This window comes from Labrus bergylta, chromosome 17 (genome assembly GCF_963930695.1).
Source record: "Labrus bergylta chromosome 17, fLabBer1.1, whole genome shotgun sequence".
In the NCBI taxonomy this organism is placed as follows: Eukaryota; Metazoa; Chordata; class Actinopteri; order Labriformes; family Labridae; genus Labrus; species Labrus bergylta.
The window spans coordinates 10117247-10142925 of record NC_089211.1 but is presented as its reverse complement, the minus strand read 5'-3'; the positions used below and the strand labels follow the sequence as shown (position 1 = coordinate 10142925).

At 39.0% G+C, this 25679-nt stretch overlaps 2 protein-coding genes across 3 annotated transcripts in view; one reads left to right on the top strand and one right to left on the bottom strand.

The window, feature by feature from the left end:
* Positions 1-1303: 1303 nt before the first annotated feature.
* LOC109986370 (putative cytochrome P450 120) lies at positions 1304-23587 on the bottom strand. 2 transcript variants are annotated; one of them, XM_020637000.3, is made up of 11 exons: positions 23131-23587; positions 22114-22191; positions 20270-20354; positions 19387-19422; positions 18723-18862; positions 18302-18425; positions 17324-17468; positions 16754-16858; positions 13097-13224; positions 7227-7314; positions 1304-2935 (listed from the first exon to the last, which is right to left on the bottom strand). In XM_020637000.3, the coding sequence occupies exons 1-11, from the start codon at positions 23318-23320 to the stop codon at positions 2774-2776; spliced, it is 1281 nt and encodes a 426-aa protein (XP_020492656.1). In that variant the 5' UTR covers positions 23321-23587; the 3' UTR covers positions 1304-2773. The 2 variants fall into 2 exon arrangements, with proteins under 2 accessions (XP_020492656.1, XP_020492658.1); XM_020637002.3 differs by having other exon boundaries at positions 23115-23248.
* Positions 23588-25510: 1923 nt separating this feature from the next.
* Positions 25511-25679, top strand: part of si:dkey-247m21.3 (5-hydroxytryptamine receptor 4) — a 43939-nt gene continuing 43770 nt past the window's right edge. Inside the window, exon 1 of the mRNA XM_020636965.3 lies at positions 25511-25671. The gene's annotated coding sequence lies outside the window, so the exon portion shown is untranslated. The remainder of the gene's footprint in view (positions 25672-25679) is intronic.

The following is a 25679-nucleotide window of genomic DNA, read 5'->3' as shown; positions in this document are numbered from 1 at the left end:
ATGTACAGTAGCAGGCCCTCACCAGTTGAAGTATCAATCCAATGATGTCCAATAATGTTAATTAACAGTTTTAATGGGAGCTACACAATGGTGGACACAACCAAGTGACCTGCAGAGACTGACAGGAAGTTACTTCTTGTTGTTGGCATTGCATGTCAGTTTTATATGGATTGAACATGTAAAAAATATGTGCCAATCAAAATGCTTTAAAGCAGATTGTGTTACCTTATTACAGGTCAAGCCCAGCTGTTTTCCACCATCTACAGTTTTTAGGCTAAGCTAAGCTAATGTGTCATTGGATGTAGATTCATATTTAAATATTCTATATGGCATGATATTGATCCCTATTGGCAAGAAAGCAAAGAAGCGCATTTTGGTATTTGAACAATCTCCCTGCATTTAACCACAATACCATGACAGTATCAGCTGACATTGTTTGTTTGTTCCCTACATAAAACAAATGTTTCAGTCCTCTGTATGTTGCATTTAACACCACAAGTAGAAACATTTTGACCATTAGATTTGTAAATAATGAACCAGCATAGTGTGGTTCTTTAACCATTTAGTCTGCCAGTACTCTTTTAGTCTACAGCAATTAAAAGAGCTATCTAAGCTCTCAAAATCAACTGACTTGGAAAGAGCACAAATAAATTAAACATTAGAGGCTTCACTGTAAGTGACAAGTGCAGAGTGAGCAGTGAGTCATACTGTACCACACTGTTCACAAGAACCCCATTTTCTGCCACAGTCTGTGATGTATGTCTGCATGTGTGTGTGTGTGTGTGTGTGTGAGGGAGAAAGTGAGACATCAAATGACTAAGGGAGAAAAATGCACATCTGCATCTTAATTCAGTTTTGTATTGAAGGAGAATAGTTGTGTGTGTGTGTTTGTGAGACGGTAGTAAGACACAGTCGGTTTGTTGAGCAGCACAAAAGCATCTTTCTGAGACACATTCCTACGGGCGATTATGCAGACAGCATTGTTCACATTTTCTACATGTTAACACGCCATGCTTCATTCACAGAATGATAATGTTCTGATGCATGTTCATTTCTGTAATTCAATATGGTGCACCTTAACAAGAACTATCCTGATAATGGCTTTTTTATGTACTTATACTGGGTATTACCAAATGTACTAAATATAAGTATTTGTTATGTATTTGAATTCAAGTTCTTTTCTCTCTTCTAATACAAAGAAAGTGTTTTATTTTAGCCTCTGAGGAATATGTGCTACACAGGAAATGTGGGCAGTGAAACTGTTTGTTCGCTCATTGTAATATGAAAGAAAAATGCTGCAAAATAAGGTATCAGTTATTTTCTTTATTTTCTTTGTCCTTGAATCATTCAATGATCTCCTAGTATTTTTTAGACACTATTAGATAGGAGTCACTAGCATTCAAAGTGCTCCAGCTGTAAACAAAGGCAACTAGTGTGAATCTAAATGTTATTCAATTATTTTCACTAAAATGTAGTGCACAGGCAACATTTGTAGTAAGACAGCATGATAAACGTTTATTTGACTAAAATGACAAGGAAATAAGACACTGGTAAAAACACTAAGGCCAAACTCAACATTAAAAAAAGACATTTGATAAATGAAGCACGTAAATATGTGCTAAAAGCAAAGACACAAAAAAGACAAAGAACACATGTTTTGTAAACTTAATAATAAATAAGGAGTTTAAAATAAAATAAAATAAATCAATGCTGAAGACACAGAACAAGATTAGTTTATGATTCATGACGCTCAAAATTATTCAGGTCAGGAAGGTTATTTCAAATTTTGGCGCATGCTCTGAAAAGCCCGATGGCAACACTATCATGTGATCCCGTGGTGTGTTTATCATTTCAGTAATTACCATCTTCATGTGTGTGTGTGTGTGTGTGTGTGTGTGTGTGTGTGTGTGTGTGTGTGTGTGAGTTTGTGTGTGTGTGAGACTTGCATACCAAAGGAAAGTGAGTCAGTGTCAGTATGATGAACAGTTGCTAAGCAGTTGTGGTTGCTAGGAGGTGGAGGGGGGAGGGAAGACAGGTTGGCATTAAGTGATGAAATCTGAGGGTTTACCTCTGTGTGTGTGTGTGTGTGTGTGTGTGTGTGTGTGTGTGTGTGTGTGTGTGTGTGTGTGTGTGTGTGTGTGTGTGTGTGTGTGTGTATTGGTGGGATGTACAAGGTTTTAATATTGATACTGCAGTGTTGGGACAAAGATGCAATTCTACCTCATAGAAGCTGCCTTGTTGGAGGTGATTTCAAACCCAGTTCACAATCAAACACGACCATAAAAAAGGCAAAATCAAAGTAAATCTAAATTCATGATCAAAGCAACGACAGATGACAGGATCATTAAGACAACGAGTTTTGATGATTAATCTTTTTGAAGTGAAATAAATGACTCATTCAAAGAGACCACGAAATGCAGCCAAGAAACGACTGATTTAACAATAGAGGAATGAGTCATTTATTTATTTCTTTTACTTCTGTTGCAGATTTATCAAGCAAAGCTGCAGAGTATCTGTCAGAGGAACACGCAGACTGAAAGCAGCGCGCTCCTCGGCTTTCCCCAGGACGATTACTGTATTAAACACAGCGGGGGGAAACCTCACAGTGCTGGCTTCCCTCTGTGTGTCTCCATATTTTATCTGGGGTTTTTTTTTTCTCCCCTTCAAATTCTAGACAGGCACCAGGCCTTCAGCTACAGTTTTTAGTTCACATATGTTGTTATTTTTTTCTCTAACTTATCAGCAGGTGCATCACTAAGCATACTGTGCATCCTTAGCTGGTTTTGCTCCTGTCAGATCTGGTCGGATCCAGTCGGGTGAAGGAGATGGTGGGGGTGTTGGCGGGCCGAGACACAGGCAGCCATTTGTACTCCAGGTCCTGTGATGGAGGATCCAAACACCAGTCGTAGTGCTTTAACAAATACATACACGCTTCCTGGCGGTAGGAAAGAAGAAACATTGTTTTCTGAACATGTAACTTTTTTGCAACACTCTCTCTGCATGACAGACTTTGTTTAGAGTTAAAAGGTTGTTTGTCAGTGATTACTTCTTAATATGCTAAATCTAAATGTTCTTCTAAAGTGCACTTGGCAGAGTGGGGTGCTGAATAAGAGTCCAATTTGTTAAGCTACAGCCAGATTTGAAAACAGAAATGCAACGCAACACCTTTTTAGCTACCCTGTCAAAATGGAACATTGAGTCCATGTGGTGTGTGCAGAAAAGACCGAAATAATAAACAGTTCATAACTGTGCTCCTGCACATGGAGAAGAGCTCAGTAAGAGCTGAGCACAATTCTAATATTTCTAAATGTCATCTGTTAATATCACAAGCTTAGGTCTGTTTATCTTTAAGGTGTGCCTGTTTCAATTTTATTTTACACACTAAATGCACCCAGAGCAACATGGCTTGTGATATCATATCCAGCGTTCTCCATTGGCTGACACTCTCGCCACAGACCCGACCAATCAAATCAACTAGTAACAGCTAGTTGCCCCGCCCACCTCCACTTTCTGAATGGAGATTTTCCTGATAGAGGGGGAGGGGCAGGATGAATGAACACTATGTAGGAGGGGAGCAAAAAAGAGAGGGAATGGAGGAAGGATGATGATGGTGGGGGTGGGAGGAAGGAAAAAAGGGGAAGCATGAAGCAAGGAGGCGATGAGTCACATCTCTGACCTAGATCCCTGTGGTCTACTTTTTTACTCTGGTCACGCCCTCATGTGAGTGTGTGCATGTGTTTGGTGGTATATGCAAGTGGCCAGTCTGCTAAGAGCAAATCAGACATAAGAGGTCAGGTTACAACAAAAGAAGAGTGTCAGCCTATGCAGTATTGTGAACTACTGTAAATCTGATTTTAGGGGCGGCAAGGGTGCGACACTCAGTCGTCAGCGCTTCTTTACAAGGGTGCAACTATCGCAACTGACCCAGTGCTTCTTCACTGAGGGACAGGGAAACATGCACTAGCAGAGGATCAGAGTTGACCTCATTGCTATGGATGACATCATGTTTCTGAAATAATACAGACCACAGTGATTAGGAGACAGGTGACCAGCTGCGTCAGTGAAAGTGAAATTAAAAATTAATCCTGACTGCGGATGACCTCATCACAAAGGCTCAGGGAAACCTGGTGCTGACAGACTCTTTTCTTTGCCCATGCCACACATTTATAGACGTAACCTCATAATCTAATTGGATCTATTATTAGTATTTTTTTTTATTATTTTTTATTATTCATAGTAGATTTTCATGTTTGCATGTTGAAAATGTTCTTAAATTTCCATCGTGAACATTTGTCTGATTTTGCACATTTCATCCTTCTGATTAATTTTTTTAACACTAAAGCACTAATGTATTTATTTACACTCAAACTTGGTGTGGTGTCACAATATATTTAATACTGTTTGGCTTCTGTTATTTTTTGTCAAAGCCACTTATCACCAATCTGCCTGCTGAAATATGTTTCTTTTTATAATGGCATTTAACCTAAAAATATGTGTTTTATTATGTGTTTGTTGGGTGCTGATAAAGAGATAATATTAAGAAGGTCTATGTTATGTATCTTGATGACGACCTGACTGATCTTTCTTTTAAATAATGAATTCATGGATGCCTATAGATTTATATAACAGTCTCTGTAAAGAAAAATCAGATATTGGTCTCTAAACACCCTAACTGTATATTTAAGAAGAAATGTAACAGTATACATGTGAAAAGAATGAAAAATGAAATCCACCTTATTCTCTGATACCAGTCTGTTTGAAAAGTCAGTACACTTTTTGGTCCCTTTGGTTTTTTGGAGGCTGGTTATCTCTGGGGTAGCCCTCTCTCTTGTAGAAATTCCCCTATTCCTCTTAATAACCAGTTTTACATGATTAATACATGCTGCGATGTCTATAGCCATCGCCATGACATTTATAATCACTGGCTTTGACTTCGGTACATGAAGAGGGGCTCTACTGTTCCTGTAGTGCCATTCAAGTGGGCGTGATTTTGGCACATTCAAAGGACACACCCACAGTATCCCAGACTGCTTAATTGTTGGTGTTTTTTAAACTTAATTTTGTAAACAGTACTTAGCTGTTTTTTTCATCTCTGGAATTTGGTGTTACGGTTAATAACAGTCTTTTCAGCTGTAACAAATATATATTTTCTATTTTTCTACAGGAACTTCAAAGTAAGAATAAACTTTCCAATGTGTGTTTGCATATAGGGAAGTTGATTACACCATTTGAAGAGCAATAGAATAAAACCATTTTTTCTGTCTCCATGGCACTGGTTATGTTTAGTAATCTGGTTCTAAACACTGAGGTAGGATCGTCCTGCTGAACGATGAGGAGAGCAGATCGTTCAACCACTTTGGACATTTCACCTGAGCTCTATTCAATCAGGCATTAACAATGACTCATGGGAGTCTCTGTGTGTGTGTGTGTGTGTGTGTGTGTGTGTGTGTGTGTGTGTGTGTGTGCGCGTGCGTGTGTGTGTGTAAGATGAAGTCATCTCTCTGTTCCATTTTGGTTACTTTGCTGAAACACCCGCATCCATATTATGTTTCCGTGCTTGTGCAACTTTTTCTAGTCCAGATCATACAGATGGCTTCTCTTTAAGCGTAACCATCAGCGTAGGTGAAATAACGCACTTCCAGAGTTGGTTAACAGTCTGACTCAACGGATGTGAACTGCTGAGATAAGCCTCTCATTGGCTGACAAGTGCAATCTGCTTCTGCTTCCTTCCCCCTGCTCTCTCTGGCCATGTTCATTGGGAAACAGCAACGATAAGCAGCTGACACGGCAATGAATGAAGTCATGAAACGACTGGTTCAAAAAACTATGATACACTAGGGTAACACCACATACTCCAAAAGAACTGGCAGCTTTCATTAGCCAGCTGGAAGTTAGCCCCCCCCACCCCAGCACATTCTTTGTGTACCTGGATGCTAGTATATCACACATATTTGATTTTAGGGAAGTTAAAGGAAACATAGCCAAACTGATGATATAGTAAGGAAATATTGTGATTTAATTCAGTAGATGTTTTCTATATTGGTCATTCAGGAGAGTTGTCTTTGAGAAATAAAAATAAGCAGGGATCCTTACAAGCCAGTTGCATAAGTCTCCTTTGAAATCCACTAGCTCACAGTGTTTGTTTTGAGGTTGGTGCTACCCCCTAACTCTCCTGTGTCAAGGCTCACATGGCACATATTGTACAGCTGTTCTTGGAGGGAACGTCCTCACATGGGAAATACATCTATCCCCTTCCTGTGGCAACACCTGTAACATCACCTGCCTTGTTCTGGGCTCCCAAGGGTCATGTTTGCATGTGTGAGTGTTTGTCTGCTTGTCTCTGGAGTATATAGGAAAAGGTGGCTATGGTGAGAGGTGCCGTGGGGACTGACAGGTGGTTCAAACAGAACAGTCTGTGCCTGGTCTCTCTATGTGATCCCTTACTCTATTAAGCACACACAAACACACAGCCAAGCATTTCATCATACCGACAAGCGCTGCTTACTGAGTGGCTGGGTGATGGTTCACAGCCTCTTATGCTCCCTCTCTTGATATAAGGCTGCAAAATCTTCAAATCTTCCTTATTTTGTTCTTGATTTATAAGTCATATAAAGTTCATCCATATCAATAGTAGTACATTGAAGGTCCTAATTGTGATTAAGGGCTTTCCAAGAAGCCTATCCTCCTTAATTATCATCCCATTCTTGAATGGCTGTGTTTTTGGGGTAAAAGCTTTAAGACTAAACCTCATACAATGTGGATTTTATCACAGAATTACTGATTAAAGATTAGATTACTTATGACATATACTAATGTGTGAGCTTGTGTTATTCTTAATCAGTGCTGTTGGATCCTCGTCTCCCCCCTGAAGGAGATTTAACACATTGGTTGATTGGCAGTACATTTTTCAGCAGCCTTTTGCTGAGTCCAGTAGACCCCCTCCTAACCCTGTGACACAGACACTGAAATGAAAAATGCAAAGCTGAGGCTGGAGAACCACACATTTCTCAGCATTATAAACCCTCCTTCATGTCTGTTTCTGTGGTTCAAGATCGCTCCCACTGAACAAGAGAGTCAAAAAAAAAAAAAGAAACACCTTCAGTTATCCTTTTCCTCCTTTGCTCAAAAATGTCACAATCTTACAGACAAGAAGAGCAGTGGCACGAATGAGATTGTGGCACCTGTGTTTGTGCATGGCAGTGAAATGAGCAAAGAAAGGGAGTCACCTTCAGGAAGACATCGGTAAGTTTAGTTCCAATGCAGCCTCTTGGCCCATTACCGAAGGAACACAGCAAGTGCTCTTGACCTGCATTCCTGCACAGACAGAGAGTATCATGGTTACTACACAAATACACACAAACACAAAATATCTGCAAAGAAATCAGATACGCTGATATCAGTATTTGAAAAGAGAAAAGGGAAACACTAGTTCATACATACATACATACATTTGTTTACAACCCATAAACCGACGCTTTTCACTTTAGGTTGCACTGGCACAATTTAAGAACACCACTTACACAACAACAATGTACGTTGCACAACAAGGTAGGCAGTATATACCACACATCTTAAATGATAATGTATAATATCATTATGCAACCTTTAAATTCTACTCCACTGTTTTTACTTTTATTATACTTTTAGAGTTGTTTCTAATTTTTTATTCTAAATGTATTTTATATATAAACATGTGTAGATATGCTTTTCTGGAAAGGTACAAAATCCCATTTCAGTATGTGTGTAACTTCATATTTAACCAATGAATGTGAACAAATCAGAGTGCTGAAGCCAGTGTTGTTCTTCAGGACTGATTTACATCCCATTCAACGTCCACTTCTCAGCAGAATAATGACCACTTCATGCCTCTGTTTGTGCTCCTCAAAAAACAAAAGCTGTCAAAGAAGTCACTGTTATTCACAGAATGGTCATCAGATGTGACATCATAATGATGAAATGATGGGCAGACGTCTCTCAACCAATGACAGGATCCAAATGATGGTTCATATTTCAGATTAAAAATGATGCAGAAGTGCTCAAATCTGGCACTGTGGGGAGCGTTGATGTATCTGACAGAACAAAAAAAAAAGCAAACAACTCGTGCAAAATTATTTTTTTATACCTATTCCTTGCTTGTTGCTCAGGACCTGGCATGAAATAAAAAAACTTGTCTTTTGACTCTGGGTAGCATGAATGACAATGACCACAACACAACTGGGACTGGATTTAGAGTCAAAAATTGATTCAAGATTCAATTAATTGTCACTTTCATAAATGACTCTAAGCTAACATGGGGGCGAAATGCCGATACTTCAATAAAGCTAGACGGTTAAAACATGACAAAAAGAAAAACACAAACCTGTTACAGTAAGAAGCAGTAATGTGTGCCAGCAGAGTCAAATGTGATGTGACGTGTCTTTTGAACTCTCTGCCACATGTGTAACACGTTTTTAATGTAATGCCTCCAAAAATATACCTTAAATGAAGAGCTGCTGGTTTTCAGCAGCCTACTCATGTGGGCCATCTTTCCCCTCTCACCACTAATGTATCCTGTGTTCCTGAAACCTGAGCTCTGATTAAAGGCAAACAGGAAGCATTAGCTCTGTGTGTAGTCTGAGTCCAGTGTGTTAGAGGCTTTGTGTGTGTGTGTGTGTGTGTGTGTGTGTGTGTGTGTGTGTGTGTGTGTGTGTGTGGGAGAAGGGAGAATGTAACTTGTTCTTTGCAGCTTCTGTCTAATGGTTTAATGTTCTATTGGGCCCGTCCTGTAACACTTAAATGTGTAGTGTGTGTGATGCACTCTGAGACACAGAGAAGTAAAATCGTACATAGTCCAGTCCAGTATAAAGTTTGATTAGATATGTTGAAGAGATGGGAAAAAAACAGAAATAAAATCTACTGCTTAAGTTTTCCTTGTGTTTCCACCTTCATTCTTCTATAATGAAGATGAATACTCCATGACTGAAACAATTAATATATATATATATATATATATATATATATATATATATATATATATATATATATATATATTAATTCTCTTAATTCATTGTTTATTTATTTATTTAACAATAATTTTGATGAATGGGCTTTTTTTTTTTTTTTTTTAAGGGAACAGACTGAAAAAGTTCAACTTTCTAAAAATATCACAGTGATTCTGTCGGAACAATCTAGCAACAACTACTGTATGTTTAGATCTAAGCAGCACATTTGTTTTACTTAAACTTTAAGTACGGACAGTTCATCAAATTTCAGTATTTTTCCTGCTAAAAAATGCTCAAAACAAGATTTTTTGGGAACTGTTAATGACATTCTCCTGAATGGTTAGAGCAAAAACTAAACACAAGTGAAATTAGGGCCAATTCCTTATATTATTCTATTATTGTATTTTTCTCCCTTTATTTAACTGATGTACATACGTTTGATTTTTAACTTCTTGTTATTTTTGATAATTATATTCCTGTTTCTTGAGCTGTTGTGACAAAAAAAATGTCCGCCGTTGGGGATCAATAAAGTTTATCTGTATCTTTATTCAGTGTGATTGTAAGGCTCACTAATATGTATATGGTTCAATTAATGTATGTGGGTTAAGAATTCTAACACTGAATATCTGTAAAAAAAAAAAAAAAAAAATGTATTAAAATCTTTTGGATTTAAAGAAAACGTATTCTCAGATATATCTGGAACTAACAACTCAGCCCACTGCAGTAGCTCAGATTTGTATCTGTGTTAGGTAGCATTTCCGATTCATTCATCTACAGCCGGAGCCTGGGGAGGGAGGCAATGCTATTAGCTTCCAACTGGAAAAACAAACACACATAAACAGTCACGTTGATGATACAGCATATAACACACACACACACACACACACACACACACACACACACACACACACACACACACACACACACACACACACACACACACACACACACACACACACACACACACACACACACACACACACACACACACACACACACACACACACGATGTGTTGAAACTGTAGTTATCGTAGGTGGGCTTGTTATGTAACAGCACTGCAGTCATTACTTTAAAGAGCCAGGTGGCACAGAGAGGAGCTAGGCAGCTATCAACGCTGACAGGGAAATAATCTCCAGGTAGACTGACAGATGGAGGAGCAGAGAGAAGCAGGTAGGAAGAAAAGAAAAACAGACCGGAAGATAAGTGGACTGATACAGCAAACGCACACACAAACAAACAAACAAACAAACAAACAGAAAGATGCCTAATTTATTCCTCCAGAGGGAGACTCACTAATTTCAGCAGCAGTTAAGACTAATATCTAGCATTCACAAATATAGAAACAACTACAACTTCAGTTACCTCTCAACCTCAAGCTGATTGGCTACTTAAGGAGACATGAATCTCAAACTAACAAACTAACTATTTATTAAATTCAGTAGGTATTTTTGTAATTATTCATCTTTGGTGCAGATAATGATTAAATGCAGCAAAGTGATGTAAATGGGATAAAACCAGAGAAAGAGTCCGTCACCATGTCCAATCATCAATGTCATTATGTTGTAGATCATTCTTATAAATAAGAATAAGCATTTAGATCACTTCCTGTTTTTTTTTCAAAATGTATTTCTTAAAGGTTTCATTGTGGAAGTTTCAGCAAATGAAAGTTTCCTCCATGATGTCATCATCTCTTATTTATTTTTTAATGCGTTTTTTAAAGCGTTTTTGATACATTTTATATCATATTATTTTCTCAAAAAAAAATACATCATGACTCATTCTTAACCCCATCCCATCCTGCAGATCAGGAAGCACACACACACACACACACACACACACACTCACACACACACACACACACACACACACACACACACACACACACACACACACACACACACACACACACACACACACTCACAAAGCACATAGGGAATCCCCATTGGCAAAAAAATGGGTATGAGGTACCCAGTTACCATGGCAACAGCTACCTTTCTATCAATTTCATTAAATTTTTTAAATGACATCCATCAGTAGGTTAACAATGTTTTGGGTCAAAGCAGATCATCATCTTTAATCTTTAATGGCTTAAAGAGTAATTTATTTATATTTATTTATTTATCTTTTTTTTTGTAAATACTTTGAAAATCCAGAACATCTTTTGTCCTTTTTGCTTCGTAGGGGAAATTGTACAACATGTTATCTTCAGTTAATTTATGGTTGACCGAATCTATTCCCTAAAAGAGAGAAGAAAAAAAAATCTATTTTCATTCCTTGCACAAAAATCTGTTATTTTACTGCATGAAAGTTAGAAACATAAAGATCTGGCATGCACAGTAAATCCTACATCTTAACTATACCAAGACACCGAAATGTATTTAGAAATACTGTCAAGGTCTTTTTTTTTTGACCTTGAAAATGTGTTTTCACTCTCTCTTCACCAAATCTCACGTGATTATCATGATCGTGATCAAGGTAGCCACAAAAAAAAAAAAAAAAAAAAAAGGAAATAATCCTGACTGTGAAATTGCCTTAACTGATGTGGCTGTGTGCTTTATGTGCATCTGTTGATTTGATTCATCTCCACTGAAAGGGTTTATTTTAATGAGGAATTATTTTTAACCGCTTGAATAAAAAGGGAACATGTTATTTTAGAGGATTCACACTTTTTTGTTCAGACACGTGTGAAGGATAGGATCTTCTCTGACTCATTTTCGGTATCCCATCCCTTTCCTCAGGGCTTTTTTCTCCCCCACCCTGCACACACGCACACAAGTACACAAGTACACACACACACGCACACACACGCACACACACACACACACACACACACACACACACACACACACACACACACACACACACACACACACACACACACACACACGCGCACGCACGCACGCATGCACGCACGCACGCACGCACACACACACACACGCACACACACACACACACACACACACACACACAAAGGGAATCCCTATTGGTAAAGACAGTGTCAGGTGACTGGTTTCCATAGCAGCAGCTTCCAACATACATACATTCATAGATTTTTTTTCCCCTCTATCTGCTGTGTCGTCTGAATGATCAAGCATGAATGAGAATAAATGCGTGAATGGAGGAAGTGCATGAATAGAAAAGCGGTTGATGGAAAGAGTGAATTAGGTGAGAGTCAGGTCATGTTTCTCCATCAGTACGTAGCTACATGTAGCTAGAGAGCGAGAGACGCTAAGGAAGGCATTCTTCAACTGTTTCTTTGTGCATCTTGATTTTGCTTCAAAATCCAGATTTTTTTTATTCCTGTCTGACTGTAAGCCCTTAGATGTGACAGTGATCAAGTCAGGTTGCGTACTCAGGCAGTGTTAATTGATCTGCATTGGTTACTATGGTAACATCATGGGCCAATGTACATGGAGCAATAACAACTCGATTTTTCCATACAGATTTACTTTCAAAAGTTTTTCTCCAATTGACAAATTATTTACTCTGCTTTTTATGGAATTAATAATAATCTAAACACAATTTACACATTTAATTTTTCTTCATTTAAAAAAAGCACAATTGTGATTGGCAAAAGATTTGGAATGATGTTTGCAAACATAAAGAGGACTTCTTAACCTGAGGCTTTACCGGTCTGTTATCCTTTATTTTCAGCCTATCAGGCATTGTACGATTGTACCACAGCCGCTGACCACACTCCAAACCAGAAGCTCTGACCAACAATGACACAATTTTGTATTCAAAACCAAACAGAAAAAAATACATTCCACTCTTCTTCTACTTCTTCAAATAAGGAGAGAAACCAAATCATATGAGTTGAGGTTTCTGCAATGATTTTTGACTTGCTGTGTCCCATAAATGATAAAAAAAACACACAAACTGAAACCAATGATAAATCAACCTTTTTGAAACTCATGATTAAATTTTTGTTAGCATAGAGCTAGAAAGTCTATGTTTTATCTTTGAAGACTATAGTGGCATATTTCTTTTTTGATTTTTTTCCACCTAAACCTGCAGCTGATGATTCGAGCACTGTAGCCTGGGGGGGGGGGGGGGCTCCTCCAGACACTAAGTTAAACCAGCACTAAAAGACGAACAAATCAAAGATTCTCACCGTCCACTCCATCTCTCTGGAAGGAAGCTGTCTGGCTCATGGAAGACCTCAGGGTCTCGGTGGACAGAGTGGCTGACATAGATGACACCGTGATTCTTTGGGACCAGAAACCCTGCGAGGGTGGCATCCTACACACAGAAAGTGAAGGACATGGCAACATTAGGAGATTTATTTAAATATCAAGTGACATATACTTACCTTTACCTGTACAGTACAGTCGAAAGTGCTAACCATGATCATTTTTGTGACGGTATTCTTCACTTTTCCTGAAACTCTCCAACCACTCCCACTCTGTGCTTTCCATTTATTGATTGCTATCCGACAAATATGATTGGGGGCTTAACGACACCAGTATGAAATATCAGTGACCCTGCATGGTTTAAGTTAAACTATCTTGTAGTTTCTTCTTACTAAATTAACATCAACGCTTGGGTAAACAGGCTGTAGAAGTGTCACCAAGACTATTTCTTCACCCTGTGGAATGAATGCAGCTTTCACTGGGGTCTGAGTTCTTACCACTGATTTTCAAACGTCATTCAATGGCAAGTCCTGCTTTAAATATACAAGCAGTTTCATCATAGACAGCCATGATATGAAACGAGATGGTAAGACAGCAGTGATGTAAATGCAACAACATGCTATTAACATGCTGAGTGACCTCTTTAACCTAAATGTTTGCCTCAAAGTAAAATTGCATTTCCAACCAAATTTCCGGAGCTGGTATTAAGCTCTGTTGAAAGGAGCCACCTTGGGGCAAAAAAAAGACCTCATTCTTGATTGTTGCCCTTTAAATTCATCTTTTCACCCCATCCATTAGTAGCTGCACTAATGGACTGCAACAGAACATGATCACTGTTTCTCTTTCCTCTTCCCTCTTAGTCATTTTTCTCTCTCTGCTGGAGTGGAAAATCTTTTACAAATCTCCTCTTTCTTTCTCTCTCGCTCTGTTCTCACAGACAGATGCCCTCGCTGAGTTCACTCTCTCTCACTCTTGCTCTCCACCTCTCCACACAAAAACACACTCAAACCGTTCCATATCTTAGTTCCACCTGGATGGAGCTTCGCCTTTTTCCACCTGATTGTGAATACTAATACCGTCTATCTTTATTATGCACCATCCTGCACACACGAACATCTCATTAACTTGTTTCTCTACAGATCCAGGACTTCCCCTTCGCTCTTGTTTTTATTAGTTTTTTTTTTTTTATGGTCTTACAAAAGATTTGCAAGTGGGAAGAGCAACTTTCACTCTTTTTGGTTGTGTTCTTGCTTAATTATTCAATTTCAAAACATTAGGACTATATCAGGGTTGGAGTCGTTTTCAGTGACTTGCCTGTTTGTGTTTCTGGGCTTCATATTGCTTGTTATCTCATTTTGGCCATGCTGTTTGTATGGAACATGTAAATCCCTGTTTACATCATCATTACACAAAACCAGGTTTCTGATCATCTGTTGTAGATGTGTCTTTATATCTCATAACCTCAGTCAATGTGTTCTATGCCAAAATAGAAACCTGCATAGGTGTTTACATGCACAGTATCCTTACTTCTATTTCACTATTCTGAGGAGAATGTTCACACTGCTGGATATGCTGCTCAGGAACAACTCAGGGTTCAGTATGTTGCCCATTGAGCCACGGCCTCCCACAGATTTCTGAAAACAGTGTACTATGTCTTGATGGGGAAGTACATTTGTATTTAATGTTAAGCTACATTGTAACATCTGTCTTTAAAATAATATTTCATAAGACTTCAGAGTACATCTGTGTTGTTCTGTTTGTTTTAATATTGTCACAGTCAGAATGCTTCATTGACATTTCAAAGTGGCCAATACATCACTTATTAACTTTAAGCAGTCTGCAAAGAAGCTGCCTTGTACGTAAGCTTCAGGACTTTTAAGTACAAATGATCAGATCAAATCCTTTTTTTCTGTCATTGTATCCTACTTTGTATTTATGCCTTCAAAAAAAATACAAGGCACCTTATCACAGAGTTATTTCTTCCCTAAAATTGTCTAAAACCCACATCTCACCAATCCGTGTCCCACTGAGGCCATGACTCAGTGTGAACTGTTGCACTTCCTAGAAGTGACAAATGACTTTCCACTCGGCCTCAGTGTCACCAGCACACATCACTCCCCACACTGACCCCCCCCCCCCCCCCCCCTTCACTCACATCCTTCCGGAGGGGAAGCGGAGCCAATCAATCACAGAGATGGATCAATGCCTCTGATTGGCCTGTTGCATAAGGCTGTTTGATGAGGCCTCAATGGTCAACGACAGTCGGTGAGCGGGACGAGGCGGAGCAACTGTAAGCTAGCAGCCAATCCAGAGACGGTGCATCGAGAAAAGAGGGATTTCTATTGGCTGACTGTGCTGATGTCAAAGCAGAAAGCAATCATTTTAATGAATGAAAATCAATGTTATAACAAATACAGTCGGCTTGCGGAATAGAAGATGCTGTAATGGATACAGATAGAGGTCATAGTCGTACAAAACTTCATAGATAACACGTCACTACTAGTTAACAAAGTAGGCCAAAATGACGGCTGCATGGGACAGTTTGAAGAGGTCAAAATGCTCCAGCAACACCAGTATGAAGATCAACTTTATCAACAAATTAGGCCGATGCGTTTCGGCTTGTGGCATTCATCAGGGTCATCAACATGGAACAGTTTACAATTAACAAAGGTTTACTGTCATTGTAATAGTGTAATGACGATTTACAGCTCATGCTGACATTAAAAAACACATGCCGCTCCAATAATGACAGTCAGAGCTCTGTTGGCACGCAATGTAGCAATCAATGTGATGGTGCTGCAAAGTAACTGCAGTTTTTTGTGCCTCACACACGAGCACACTGATAATGTATTCAATCCTAAAGGTCTCTGAAAAAAAGAGCTTGTTTCAGCCACCTGTCACCAGCAGCTGAAAACTTTAGATAAACTGACAAGTCTCAAGGTGACCTTCAACGAAGGCTCGACATTTTTAAGATTGCCAACACTGGGATTTAGTGCAGGGTTTATATTATATTCAGTATGGTGTTCATGTTTCTTGTCCAACACACAGGATTCTTTGTACTAACTCTGCAATGGGCACAACAAAATATGACGTCAGAGCGGAAGATACTTTCTGTTAAAGTAATATGTCGCCATCTAGAGGACAGAAGTGCAAACACAACAGAGAATAAAGTACAGGCGTGTCATTTTCTGAAGACAACAGGAATATAAAAAATACATTCAAGTACAATAATAACTATCACAAATCTTTACAAGGGGACAGAAAATGTGAGAAATGGCAAACAGAGGCTGTTACCAAAAGGTTTCCAAAGAGGAAATTAACTATCCCTAAAATGAACAATTTAAAATTCTTAGTTGTAAGCCTGTGTTCATTAAAAAACTGTATTAAACATTTAAGTAATAAATGTGCATACAGATAGCAAGTAGCTTATTCTGCTTTTGCACGGATTGTTTTTTATATTCTGATCAACGGTTACTACCATGTGCTTAAAATGGTTAGCATACTGGCTTAAATTAAACTCCTCAAAGTGACACTCAATCTCTCAAATTCTGAACACAGGATGAGAAATACTGGACACCACTAATGATGACAGGAAAAATCCATATGATGCAGAGAAGTCGTCAGGTGAACCGTCTTACCTGATCAGCTAGTCTGCGTCCACCAATGAAAGGAGGCCAAAGTCTCTGAACCTCCAGCAGTACTCTGTGCAGGAAATCAGGCTCTTCCAGGGCTTGCTGGCGCATCTTCACATGAACATTGGGAAATACAGTTGTATATTTCAAATGAAGTAGAAAATGCTTTGCAAAGAAACTCATCACACGTATTTGTTTCTACAGAGGCCTAATTGTACTCAGTAAAAAAATACTCAAATTAACTTTCTTTTAACATCAAGTACTGGATTACCAGCTTCAAGCTAAGGTTTACGCATTGGTCTAAGAGTACAGTGAGTACCAGCAGCTGAAAAATGTAGATAAACTGACAAGTCTCAAGGTGACCTTCAACCAAGGCTGGACATTTGAAGATAATCAATGTGGTAGTGATAGTCTGGTTGTTATGTTTAAACAAAGTCTTAGAGCATGCATTCATTTTCAACCATCCAGGTACTATTTAATCAATTCATTCAAAAGCCAATTTAAGATCTCACACAATTTTCAATCTATCTGATTTTATTTTCTGCGCCTTGAAGAAATGTATTTAGATTGTTATACCTGTTCGTTTCCACTGAGTGCCAGTGTAAAGGATGTGAGCAGCGAGGACAGAGCTTTGGGGATCAGAGCTGAGATGAACAGCAGGAGATGCTGGGAGGCGGAGCTGGAGTCAGGCAGCGGCAAAGAAGCAAGAGAGCCCACAAAACTGTAGAGAAGTGAGCAAGGCAGAGAGGAGACATCACGTCTCAGATTAAGATGTCGCTTTTAACAGCTCACGACATATCCATAGACTTATTATAATAAACCAATAATCCCATAACCAGAGATCACCAGCCTCTACTAAACTCTGATTTATGGCACACAGGGAAGTGCTACATGCATATGATCACCTAAAAAGCGTGATCCAGCCCAGTTGTCAGATTGTAATGTCACTTCGATCAAGTTTAAAAATAAAGGTATTTCAAAACCTCTGAACTCACCCAAAAGGTTTATTAGAAGAGAAAGTATCCGTCATTTAGCCAATGTGCCAACTGCCTATTAAGCGATTTTCAACTTGCATTTGCATTAGGTGGACAGGTCAAATTTGAAAAAGACAAAATGAGTTATTGGCTAGCAGCCTTTGTGTTTTCTTCCATCATCAAGACAAAGAGTTTATGCCATGATCCTGACTATTGAAGATCCCTACACTAAAAAATAAAGGTAGTTTATGGAGACACATTTGCAATTTTGAAATACTTCCAGAACCTCACTAACACTTTGTGTGATAACTTCAATGAAATATGACTAAACTTCTAGGCATCATGGCGCTATATACTATAATATGTTAAGTTCTAATCATTAATTTGTACCTTTTGAATATATTGTACTTTTGGAGTGGTTTCTACATCATGAAGAAAGTTGTTTCCCTTAATGTGTTAAGGGAAGTGAGTGTTAGAGGGGGTGTTAGAGTCTACATGTGACCTGAAAGTCAACTTGAGCCAGGATGTGTGTATGTGCTAGTGTGTGTGTTTGTGTCTTGGAGTGTGTGCAGAGCCTTACCCATGTTTGTCATTTTCCAGTTTGTCTTTGATGATGTCCATCAGTTTGTCTCTAGCATCAAGAGCGGTGGAGAAACCTGACGACCACAGAGGAACCTTCACGTTCACCGGAGCAGAGATCAGCCCTGCAGGGGAGAGAGGAGGAGGCGTTCACCGAACATGCAAAGAAGAAACAACGCAAAAAAGAAAATAGCTTTCGAACTCCAGTATAATGGGGAAGCGGGAGATTTTGCAATGCGGTTTGACTTACTCAATGCGCCTCAAAGAGAGAGAAAGATTCCTTCGACTCATTTACATGAACCCCTTGTTAAAGCGTTTCATTTTTTACTTCCAATCACAGACAGTCGGCAGCTAAGGAAGTTCAGAAGTCAGTAGAAATGATCATGATTTGTCTGCATTCACTGAACTCTGTGTCTCCTTACCATGCCAGTGTTGGGTGCAGAGTTGCGCGATTTCCTGGTAGAGTTCAGGCTGCTCTTCTGCTCGAACGTTCAAGAAAAGGCCCAACACCAACTCTGTCCCCAGACGCTTAAAGGCAGAGTACGCACACACTGGCTCGCCACTACACACACACACACACACACACACACACACACACACACACACACACACACACACACACACACACACACACACACACACACACACACACACACACACACACACACACACACACACACACACACAACACAATGAAATCCGTAAACAATTGCATAATTACATTTGAATATATAATTCATATTAAACTATATATAACTGTGGGTACAAAGGAGCTGAAAACTTGAAACACACATTTTTAAAAGCATTAAAAAAAGGAGCCTTGATTGAGATGGTCATCATTTCTCCTGCATTGTTGCCTCTTCACAAATCTGTTTTGTGGCTGCTGTGTGAGTTTTTTCTTTTTGTATACACACACATTTAGATGAACCCTACTCTCCATCTTTTTTTTTTTTTTTGTGTGTCCCTGCTGTAAGAGTTTATTAAAATGTCTTTCATGTTTAAGTTTCATAGCCTGCGCTGCAGAATACCTATACAAAGAACATTTGCTTAAAAAATACACTTTGAGTGCTTTATATGAATTGTTACCTGTTAGAAAGATCCTTCAGACAGCGGTCACTTACACTGCAGAGAGAAAGAGGCAGGGAAACACAAAAAAAAAACACACACGTCCTGTAAATCCTGAACAAGATGACATTTTTTTTAAAACGATGCAGTCAGAGCATTTTGTAAGACTAACATTAGGGTCGATATCTTTCTCTGTAGAGATAGATAGATAGTTTTAGATATACACATCTTTTTTTTGTGTTGATCCCTTAAATGCATTTCTCAAGCTTGTGGAAAAGATATACACTTTAACGAAGACAAAATGGTCCCTCAGCTGGAAAGTATCTGCGCATGTAGGTGCGTCACCGCTTGATAACCTGGATGGTGATAATGCTCGTAATAATCAATGTAGAACACTCTGCTGGTGACAGCCAGAAAGACTGCTAGTATTAAACATTGATACTCAGATTAAATGCTATTTGACTGGTGAATAAATCGAATAATATTGGCACATATCTGCGATTAAATGAGCCACTGGATTTGCTTATAATGGCCGATATTACAGGCTGGCCGATTAATCGGTCGGGTTCTAATTAACATTTACAACATTCATTTGATGTTCAATTATTTGGACAGACAGACAGGTTATCAGTTTTTGCTAAGATAATATTCAATATATCAGACATACATTTTGCTTTGTCATGACCAAAAGTCTCCACAGAGATGCTGTTTTCAATTGGATTTATTTTCTGTTACAAAGTATCAATTAATGAATAAACTCTTTACAAAAACTTTACATTTGTGTCACCATCATGATCATCAAGCGGGACTAAAACACACAGCTAGAGAAAGATAAGACACAGCTCATGTGACTCTCCAGGTTACAAATACACAATGATGATTTGAATAACATTTGTTTACCTACCTATCGATGTAATCAGTGGATGATTCCAAACAGCTTCCAGTGAACAGACTTGTGAGAGACAGACGGAGTAGACATGCCTCCTCCCCTAAAACAAACAGCTTACTCAGACTATTAATTGTTCATACTCGTAGAATCATAGTTAAGCAAAGCTTGTTAGTCAGCATCTTAACTTAATAAGTGTAGGGTTTGATTTATTTAAATCTTCTGTGTATGTGTGTGTGTGTATACGCTTATATATATTATCTTGAAAATAATGTGGTATTAGTTTCTTTGTCCAACGCACATAGAAGTAACTGTGCCTAGGACAGCAGTATTGAAATGATTTGTGTTCCTTGAACAGCAGAAATTAGAGACGGTTGTATCTCTTTACACCTTTTGTTGCCCTGCCCATTTTTCCTTTTTCTGGCTCGAACATAACCGTATTCGCCCCTTCTGGTCTGGTTGGATAGTTTTACGAAACCACATCTGCTGTATCAGTTGCATGCGAGGATGGGCCTGAAATGCCGTGTGACGATGATGGCAGAGAACAGCTCAACTGTGTAAGCCATTACAGCCCTATTGAAATAAAGACGCTCCTCTCAGGCTATTCAGAACTTCAGTCTCAAAGCATGCAAATTAGAATACTTTGGTAATGTAAGCTGCCAGGTTCTGGCAACTAATGTTATTGCAGTGTTTTGATCAGGTTAAAACACAACACATCATGTGAGCATCTTCTTTTCAACTTAAATTCATCCCTAAGTTGTTCTCTGTCAATAAAAATAGAAGAAAAGAACAAGGATACCTCTATTTAGTTTTCTAACTACTATTATCAATCATTTGGTAGGATGTCTGTTTTTTATGAATGTATCTCAAAACGTTAAACTTAACCTAAAAACCAACAAATCATGTGACCCCATTAAATGTGACCACAAGAATGAATTGCATTCATGTTTGGGTACTTTTCAAACGTGCTTGAGCCACAGCCTTATATGTTTGTCCCTGAGTAGTTCATGCACATCAAAGGGGGATTTAGCAAAGCAAGTGTTAAAGAGATAATTTACCAATAACCCCCGATATAAACGTTTTTTCTCTTCCCCCAGTTCTTATGACATTCCCTCGTAGATCATAATGAGCATGGTTAACTTTCTTTGGCTCATAATGAAGACACTTTCACTTTAAATAAAAGTCCAGATTACAAAATGATGCAATGCAGAAGCTCACAAGTTCTGGGGAAAGAACAAGGTCAATACTGCTTGCACCAAACAAATACTGTATGTTTGTCACAGATGAATCCACCAATTATTTATCGAACTCGTCTTTTTTTGGCCAATAAATGTTCCAAAAATTGTGAAAAGAGTCTAAAACTGAACACTGAGCTATTGAAGAAGAATCAGAGTCTCAGGAATGGATAATGGACTTGGGCTTGTATATCGCTTTTCTAGTCTTCTGACTACTCAGAACACTTTTACAATGCCGGTCACACCTACCCAATCACAGCCATTCACACACTGATGGCTGACGCTGCTATGTAAAGTGTCCATCAGTATAAACTAATTCCATTCATAGAGCAACCTTTGGTAAAGGGTCTTGTGGCTGCAGGAGCTGTGGCAGCTGTGGCTCAGTTGGTAGAGCCGGACCGTTTCTTAACCGGAAGGTCAGGGGTTCGATCCCCTGCTCCTGCAGCTATATGTCTTGATGTGGCACTTAATCCAAGTTGCTCCCACTGATTCGTCGGACGCGTATTGTGAATTGGATTAGTTGTTACTCCAATGCTTTCATAGCTGAATATCTACAAGCTATTTGTGAAGCTTTGGTTTGTACTATTTGTGGTGTTATTGTGCGAGTGTGTGTGTGTGTGTGTTTACCATTAGTGGTGACAATAGTGTCACCATACATGTTGGTCATCAAGTCCGTTGGATCCTTCAGAAACAAGTTTGACTTCTCTGAAACACAAGATGTTTAATAAGCACACATATGAATACACTCGTATGTGCGTTCAAACAAACAAAGCGCTAAAGCAGCGTGAGGGGAGAGACACTGAGGATGATCTCCTTTCAGTGAGTGTAGCAGCAGTGTACAGTTTCAAGGTGACAAAATTCCATAATATAGTAATGCTTATAAGTTCCCATTAATATGTTTAACATAAATTGATTTTTTTTCTCCTAATTCACAGTTACTACTACAAATAAAAGGACGACTAAAGCCCTGATGAATTTGGCATATTCTGTTGACTGAAAAGAAAGGGAACAAACCATGTTTATGACATTTTTCATCGTGACGTCATGGTGAACTCGTCTTTAGGTTTTTTACTGTGATCTGAAATTTCCAATAACTTTCAATATTTTACATTTTTAGGTTTGCAGTCAAGACTCAGGACAATAATAAAAGTATCCTAAGGTTGTTCAATTTTAAAAGTGTTAATACACGAGCAAACTAGTGTAACAAACTATTAACGACTAATAATTAAATAAAAAACATCTTACAACCCTCCTCCTCCTCTTTGCAGCAACATCACGAGTCTCTCCCATGACAGATCAGACTAATCCTAGGGATGATTTTACTCCATGCAGTGGAACATTTCTTTTTTTGTTCCCTTCTGACTCATTGTCTTGAGGCAGAGGGGGAAAAAGGTCAATTTAAACTAACGGGACTTTTCATAGAGACATTTCCTTTTAAAAGTCTATATCTCTGCAGTGATACACCTTGCAATATCATCAAGTTTCAATAAGTAGCCTCAACCTTAAAGGAGGCTTAACAATTAATATTTCATCCCAATAATATATTAATGACCTTGTGACTTTTTTTTGTTGTAGTTTGAAACATTATTCCTTCAGCTTCATATTAAGAGTAAGGTGCATTCACGTACATAAAACAGAGCCTACCACACAATAGCTCTCTCATCCCTTGCACTGAGCAGATGAAGGCGGTCGGTCTGTTCAGCAGACGGCACTGAAACACTCTGCTGTGGTGTTTCTCGATCCTCTGCCGGCAGAAGCTCACCGGGTCCCGGTAAAACTCCAGCGACTTGTCCCCGAGTACCGACACACCTGCATTTCCTGGTAGTTTCGACATTCAGGGCCGACGTGGAATACGGAGTTCTTCTTTTTTTTTTTTTTTTTTTAAAGTTGAAAGGTTGAATTACTTTGCTCACACAACAGTGCACTTTATTTAAACTCGATCCTGGTTCCGCGTAAATCCTGTTACCATCGTCTGTTAATCATTCTAATCCGAGCGATCTGTGTGTCAATCTGCTGCTATCTCATTGTTGGCAGTGGCACTGTTTTCTCTGAGGTAACTGAAACTATCCAGCTGCACCGGCGAGTGAAGCGTTCAGGTGCAATCCGTAATTCAGGACCTCCTGTTACTAATGCGGTCGTTACCGGTTGGTTAACACCTGCATTCCCAAGATCAAACCAGTTAAACGCAATGTTTTCTTTATGTACATATAAGGCCTATGATATTAGAACAATGGAACAATGTACGATGTGTGATTACCGAATAAATATTTCAACGACGAAATGAAGTGTGGTTAATTGATGAAAATTAAAAAGTGTATATCAGTTATAACTGAAAGTTTCTTTGAATACATTAAGGCGTAGAGTTATGCATACTAAGGCAAAATAAGAAGCTGTTTGTGGTAAGGCTTCACTTTAGATACGTCCTGTCGCTGACCTTGAACTGTTGTCTTGGTTTTATGTTGTTTGTATTCTTTGGAATATGCTACCTAAGGACAAGCCATAGATGAGCTTGATGGATGCGTTCCAGCAACCAAGATCCATTCTGCCTGCCTCAACACCAACTCTTTGCCTGCTTCTTGATAAGCTGTAGCTGTAGTAAACATCCCCAATGTAGCAACGGTCATCGTTAGGCTTCATAACGCCTCTTTAGAAACTAGGGAGGGAGATCAGTGAGGATGTTTAATACTGTTTATGATGGTCACATTCATATTTGAATTTAAGTACTTTTTTTTATCACTCTACATCAATGTTGGATGCATTTCCCGAGTTTAGTGAGGAGACACTTATAGATGTAGTAACCTTAACATACAGAACAAAATAATTTTGGAAAATAAATCTGTTTATGTGAAGCTTTTCACATCACTTTCCACCACTCCTGGACCTTTCTCCACAATCATTCAAGGAATCTTAAATCTAATGTTTGCCTTCCATCAGTTATTGAATCCACAGTCTACTGCTGCTGTTATTAACTTATTGCAAAAATCGCTTCATTGTCATCGACTTTTAAGAAGGCCAAACACCAGCACATCAAGGAGCAGTTAACAAATAGAGAATGATCAAGTTAGACTTGTTTCATTAAATGCAAGGCTTCACCACATCCTCTGTGCAGCTCCTTTGGCCATTCATTTCATCTCTGCTGCATTCCTTGCTGCTGTGACCTCCAGCAGCTGAAGGATGCTTACACTCTGTGGAACGTCTCCTGCTAATCCCACCAAGCAGCACTTCAGAGATCACTGCAGGACGAAGGTGCAACATCCAAGAGAGCTGCTGCAGAGAGTTGAAGACGTCCTTCATCCCTTCTAGTTGGCAAATGACGGCACTTCACTGTATTAGCTTACTGCAGAAGTATTATCATTAATACTGTTTTGAGATAATATTTCTTGAAGGCAGGAGCATTATCTGTCTACGCTTGATAGCAACTAAAAAACTTAAATTTAGTCAAGAACTGCACTTGAATTGTGGTTATTTTCTATTACTTGAGTATTGTAGTTTTACGCAACCTTCAGCATCTAAAGCAGTTAAATTCATCATGCAAATAATAGTTAAACACTGAAAGGGACCATTTAACAGTACTATGAATACTTCACATTTCATACTTTTAGTAACTGACTATATATTATACTGATTGTATATTATACTTAAAAAAAAGTGTTTTTAATGACTATGACTGATAATAGAACATTTTTACAGCTTATTATTTGTACTTATAGACTCACGTACAGAATCAGCACTATGTGTAAACTAGCCTATGTGTTATGTTCAATTGTATTCTATCTTATAGGCTTATCTTAAGCAGACAATGCCAATAAGGTACCAAAAGTACCTTTCGGGTGAGACTCACCGTGCTGTAGGCCTACCTGTATCTGTTTACATTGTGAGGCCACACGATGGCAGCATCGTGTGGCTCTCTCTCTCTCTCTCTCTCTCTCTCTCTCTCTCTCTCTCTCTCTCTCTCTCTCTCTCTCTCTTCCTCGCTCCCTATCTCTCTCTCCCTCTTCCCAAATCTAAATGGCACGAGGCGGACTGTCGCTTGTGTCACTCATCTACAGCTCGTGCAGAACGCTCTGTGTGAGCTCGCGGCCTTTTTATTCTGCCTTTCTTCATGTGACCATGACCATGGGAGCCACTCGCACGCAGCGGGGTGCCTGCTGTGTCTGAAGTACAGCGGAGAGGAGCACGGCACAGGTGAGCAC